The 6,000-nt window shown below is 39.1% G+C and overlaps 1 protein-coding gene across 3 annotated transcripts in view; it reads left to right on the top strand.

The window, feature by feature from the left end:
* The first annotated feature begins 347 nt into the window (after positions 1 to 347).
* The window catches only part of LOC103706593 (DNA topoisomerase 1), a 49,779-nt gene continuing 44,126 nt past the window's right edge, over positions 348 to 6,000 (top strand). Inside the window, exons 1-4 of one of the 3 annotated variants that reach the window (XR_003385632.2) lie at positions 348 to 530; positions 634 to 760; positions 1,191 to 2,203; positions 4,093 to 4,741. Coding sequence is in view for 2 of the 3 variants with exons in the window: in XM_008790742.4 (XP_008788964.1) it covers positions 677 to 760; positions 1,191 to 2,203; positions 4,093 to 4,741 (1,746 nt within the window). In the remaining variant the exon portion in view is untranslated. Of the gene's footprint in view, positions 531 to 633; positions 761 to 1,190; positions 2,204 to 4,092; positions 4,742 to 6,000 lie in introns of those variants that run through there. The other 2 variants (XM_008790742.4, XM_017842642.2) reach the window with 2 other exon arrangements.

Genomic DNA, 6,000 nt, shown 5'->3' with positions numbered 1-6,000 from the left:
AATATTTTTAAACTAAGAAAAGTTATCAACTGAAAAAAAAAAAAAATGTTAACTCGTATCATAGCATGCAATCTTTTATATGTTCAACTTTTTTATGAGTGGAGTGACTAGTGCAAAGAGCCAAGAGATGATTTATAACAAATTATATATATCTGGATTGGATTTGGGGTATGTTATGGCTGCATCTGCTCCAAATCCGCCGTGGGCCGGACAAAACCCATTTGGGTCCGGCGGAGGTGGATCGTGGACATCTCGGATATGTCCAACGGGCCGAATCTGAGGACTGCACGGGGTCCATTCGTCTCGACGGCTGTAGAAGGGTCGCTCCAAGAATCCCTAACGGCTGATTTATTTCATTTTTCTTTCATTCGAAACAGCGCCTCCTGAAGGTCAATAAACTCTCTCTCTCCCTCTCTTCCTCCCCTCTTCTTATCCTGTCCCAAACTCCGACCATTTCGCCCTCCTCCCGCAGTCATGCTCTGCAACTGATGCCGCCCCAAAACCCGAACCCTAACCCTAGAAATCTCCAGGTACCGAGAAACACCACCTCGCACTCACGCTCCTCTTCCACTCGAAACTACAGCTAATACTCTGTATGTTTTTTTTTTTTTTTTAATTTCTTTTTGGTTGTAGTTTCCGCGACTTTCGCCTTCGGGTCGAGTTGCAGAGATCTCTCATGGCGCTTCAGTTCCGTAAGCTCGTATTGTCTAGCTTCTTGCGAAGAAACTTCTGTAGTTTGTCCCGGCTTTCTCCAGCCATGGTAAATTTCACTTCCCCACGCTCTTTCTTTTGTCTGTCCTCTTCTTTTTATAGTCAAAACCATCAAGAATATGTTTTTTATTGGATAGTTTTGGTTTAGAAAGTGAATGGCGGGGTAAAGTTCTGTTCTTGGTTATAATATGGACTCAATGAAACCCTTCCGTCGTGGGGTTTCTTGGGTGCTGAGTGGAGGCATTGGTGCATGCCAGCAGTATTTCATTGTTTCTTAGTTACTGGGGTGTTCCAGTTGGTGCATCATTTTGGAATATGATGGTTGGTGTTTCCGCCCATGCTCTGTTTGATGTATCGCCTCACCTACTTTTGATGTGCAGTCTTGATTGTTAACTGTGATTATAGTTCCAGACAAGCAAATATGACCATCTCCATTCCGCTATTTCTGAAGTTTTTCGTTTTCTTGGTTTTTTGTGCAGCTTCAATATAGGGCAGTGCAGAATTTTCCATGCAGCTGCCTGCCGCACTCATCACTTGGCTCTGGGGGGAGATATGTCAAGAACTATTCGTTGAACCTGAAAGATGCGAAGGTTACCATTAGACAATGTCCACACTTTAAATTTAGAACCCTTTGTTCTGCAAGACACGGCGGCAATCTAACTTCAGGAAGTTTTGAAGTTAGCAGTAGTTCTAGATTGAATTCTTTAGCTCATGAGCTTATTAGTAGAAGGTTATTTTCATCTAGGAGTAAAAGGGTAAAGTCCAAGGAGGGTGGTGATCACACAGTAGTGGAAGATAATAAGAGTGGAGATGGTAGTTCTGCAGTTAAAGTGCATCGTGGATCAAAGAAGCGAGAAAAATCATTTGGAGCTTGTAATAACAATAATGGAGAAATAAATGCTGCAGTTGACAGCCCCTCTAGAAAGGGTGCTGCAAAGACTACCAAGGCAGCTAATAGTGCTGCAGATGCTGCTAAGAGTGAAGAGCAGGCAATTCAAGATGTTAAGGAAAAGAAAGGAGCAACCAAGAAAAATAGCAAGACACAAACTGCTAAAGCTCTAGTTAAAAAGAATCGGAAGCGTACTAGTAAGAACCAAGATGCAGAACTTTCTGCAAGTAGTACTGCTGCAGAGCCAAAAGGTGTAAGAAAAACATCCGAGGCAAGGAAAGCAGGTGCTACTGGTGCATTACATGAAGCCAAAATTAGCAGAGAGAATTCTCCAGTTGGAAGAGCGGAAAATGGAAGAAGGCAGTTGAGGCCTCTTTATCCTCCTTGTGGTAAGTCAGTTGTGGTGGTGGAGTCAGTCACTAAAGCCAAAGTCATCCAGAATTATCTTGGGGACATGTTTGAAGTGCTGCCTAGCTATGGTCATGTGAGGGACTTGGCTGGGAGGTCAAGATCTGTACGGCCTGATGATGACTTCAGCATGGTCTGGGAGGTGCCTGCTGCTGCCTGGACTCATCTCAAGAGCATTAAGGTAGCACTAAGCGGGTATGATTCTTTGTATATTTTTCCAGATGCAATATAATACTGAAAAATGCTTCTGTAGATTTCTTCTTCTTCTTCTGTTTAAAAAAAAGCAACTTATGAACTGGTACACAACATGATAATCAACTCAATACTATCCCATAGAGGCTATTGGTATTCGAGGATAGGATGTCGAACACCTAATGGGTTAGAGAATTGCCACATTTCGCAAGTCTGGCTGGTGTTTTTTTCCCTTCCTTTTTTTCTTTGGGGGGTGGAGGGGGCGTGATTGATTTGCCTGATATGTCAATTCATCAACCGGATCACAAGGCCAGCAAGAATGAGATGTTTCAATTAGATCAAACTGATAGTTATCTTCTTCTATGAGCTTGTGAATCACCATCACCTCTCGCTTCTAATCTCAAAACTTGGTCATGATTGGAATAAAACTTAGGTTTTAACTTGGAGAATGAAGAGAGAAGAATGAAACATGATTGAAATACAACATTGATAATAGTAGGAAGAGGTTAAACCAGCACTAGCAATAAACAAAACATTTTTCTATAATCTTCTAAATTTTTTCGTATGTATAAGCTTACAACCGAAAAACCTCAGTTTTGACTGATCTCATGACTTAAAATGTTAGATTTTAGCCTTCATCTAACACCAACGAAACCTTGAGGTATGTTGTATAACCCTGAAAGTTTATTGTAAATAATGGGATATTTAAAGTGCAGCTATCTAATGCATGATAGCTATGTCCCAAATTTTTTGGTTTTACATTTCTAATTACATGGCACTTGATTGAATCCTCACTCCAGGAAGTGGTGTCAACATCATTAATTAAATAGATGGAGGAAAGGAAAAGGTTGCAGAAGGTAAAAGTTACTCTTTTCACCAAGATGGTTAAGGGTAAGGGGCCTATAACCAAATAGAAAAATGCAAAAGAAACAAGTTTTCAAGAAACATTATCTAAAATAGATCCAAGCATGGTTGTCTCCATACAAAGAATACCTCCATACATGTGTATAAAACAGGCATTATGATTTTCCAAACCCCTTCATGTAGTTACAACCTATGATTTTCCATTCTCTTTTTTCTCAATTACCCAAGCTCCAAATTTTGGTATTTGTTTATGATTAGAGGCAAGGCACCATGTTAAATAGCTAATTTTCACATCTCCAGCTGTACGCAATGGGAAGCAGACGTTGTCAAGAGACCTACTCTGAAAAAAATTTCCAAGAGAAAATACTGTTAAGAAGGAAATTTGGCAATTTTTCATTCCTCATGCTGCACGAGGTTCATTGTTATCAAACTTGGTCCCTCTTGATCTAATATCTCGTTTGTGAGGATTTTCCTTTAGAAAATCTCCATGAGGTATTAGTGTCTTTCAAACTTCTCCAATGTCTGCATGCCTCATCACTTCTGAAAACTCCAGTAAGATCCAAAACCAAGAAAGTGCTAGCTTGTAGCATCCAAATTTAAGAACCTTTTGTATCATTACTAATATTGATTTTTGATTGTGCCCCTCTTTTAAGGATGTACTCCTACAGATGGGTACTTGCCAATGGATCAGACTATACGGAATGTCAGAGAAGTCAGCCCGAGGGGCTTCTCACCTAGCTTATCTCCTTTGTTTTTATCATCCTCTAGTTGTCATGTATCTTTGGTTGTAAGTTGCTTACCTGCAATCATCATATCCACCTTAATCTGCTGTGTATTTAATGAGTTTTAAGCTCTACCTATCAAGTTCATTTCACAAACTTCTTGAGTTTGTGGGGGAAAATGATACGTGTTTTAAATCCGTATGTTTTTACTCTTGTGTAAGATCTCTGTTGCATTTGTTTATTTATTTTATGAAAAGGTCACATCTTGATCCTTTTTTTTTTCCTTTGATCTTTGCTGTTTCTCAGAGCAGAAAACTTAATACTTGCATCTGATCCTGATCGTGAAGGAGAAGCAATTGCCTGGCATATCACTGAGATGTTGCAACAGCAAGATGCCTTAAATGATAATGTTACCGTGGCAAGGGTTGTGTTTCATGAGATAACCGAGTCTTCTATTAAAAATGCTTTGCAGGCTCCTAGAGAGATAGACATAAACTTGGTCAATGCTTATCTTGCAAGGCGTGCCCTTGATTATTTAATTGGATTCAGCATATCACCGCTGTTATGGAGGAAGTTACCTGGTTGCCAGTCAGCTGGACGAGTCCAATCTGCAGCTCTGGCTCTCATATGTGATAGGGAGACAGAGATAGACCAATTTCATGAACAAGAGTATTGGACTATTGGGGTTGAGTTTCAATATGCAAGTTCAGATTCTCTGAAGAATTCTGTCACTTCACAGTTGACTCATGTTGATTCTAAGAAGTTAAATCAGCTCTCTATATGCTGTCAAGCAGAGGCATTGGCTATTGAAAGACAGATTTCTTCATCAAAATATCAAGTAATAGGTAGAAAAACAAGCAACGTTCAAAGGAATCCTCCCATGCCTTATATAACATCAACTCTTCAACAAGATGCTGCCAACAAATTGAATTTTACTGCTGCCTATACAATGAAGGTTAGCTTATTCTTTAATCTCTGGAATCTATTCATGTTGCCAAATCTTTCACTTATTTACATATGTGAATATGTGATTCCTTTTTAATAAGTGAAAGGCATGATGAATAATGATTAGATTTTACCTCAAGCACTACATTATTTACATGCATCCCAGATTGTCTTCTTACTAAAATTTGGAGTTTTTTTTGAGCAATTCTAGATTTTGGAGTTACTACTTGGAAGTTTTGATAAGGAGGGCATGTTCAGACACAGTGCTATATATTTGTTTTCTTTCCTGAATTCTGCATAAGTTCAACCTCTAGGCTTTTGTAGTTCTTTACTGCACTTTGATAAATTGCTGTAACTTTGTTTTCTATGTCATTTTTTGTGATGAAATCCAATATGATAACAGGTAGTTTTGCTTTGCATCCAGTAGTTTTGTTGTACTAGCTTCATAATATTTGTTGGATAAGATTGACATCTTATGTCTGGAAGCTAAGTAGATGAGATGGCTCTGAGCTTTGGTGCTACAATACATTATCTTTCTCAGTTCTTTGTTATGGTAAGATAAAAGGTTACAACTAGAAAACTTATTGAAGCATTTTATTGGACCTCTGTTTGAGCTCTGTTTAATGGTGATTACTAGCTTTCTTTTGATGGAAAAGTTATACTTGAGTATCACAGGTTTTGCTTGTGAATCAGGGAAGATGTGCATGTATTACATATTAGCCTGACACTTGGTTGTTGGTATATGGCAACATGGAAAGATGCACAAGTATGTGACAAGATTCATGTCTCGGTAGCAGACCCTATACCGGTGTTACACTAGCATAGTGTCGATATAGTACGGTACGAAATTTTATGTGTACCGAGTATCGGTACGTCATCTGTACCGGATACTAGTGCCAAGTTGGTACAGTACGGTATGCCCTGTACCGTTCGGTTCGGATCGGTATGGCATACCTTGGTTTCTAGGACTAGTTTTGATTATGAAAAAATATTATGAAAGCCATGGCACTTATAGTGTGAAGTTTGAATGCTTGATTGGTCTTTGGAGTGGATAAATGTTTAGTCAGACCTATGGTGATGCAATTATCCATTCAGTTGCCTGGATTGGGTGATGGATTGGATAGAATAGGTACATATCCATTCAGTTCCTTGCAATCCTATTGTTTGGTCTCTTAATATGCATGTTAATGAACCAAGACCTCACCTAAAAAGGCTAGCATAAATTATTATTAGGGATTCTTGGCCTTGTATAAGCAAGGATCGCCGAAT

Source organism: Phoenix dactylifera, chromosome 1 (genome assembly GCF_009389715.1).
Source record: "Phoenix dactylifera cultivar Barhee BC4 chromosome 1, palm_55x_up_171113_PBpolish2nd_filt_p, whole genome shotgun sequence".
NCBI classification, from domain to species: Eukaryota; Viridiplantae; Streptophyta; class Magnoliopsida; order Arecales; family Arecaceae; genus Phoenix; species Phoenix dactylifera.
Note: the sequence above shows the minus strand (reverse complement) of the source record. Positions and strands in the feature narration are given on the sequence as shown.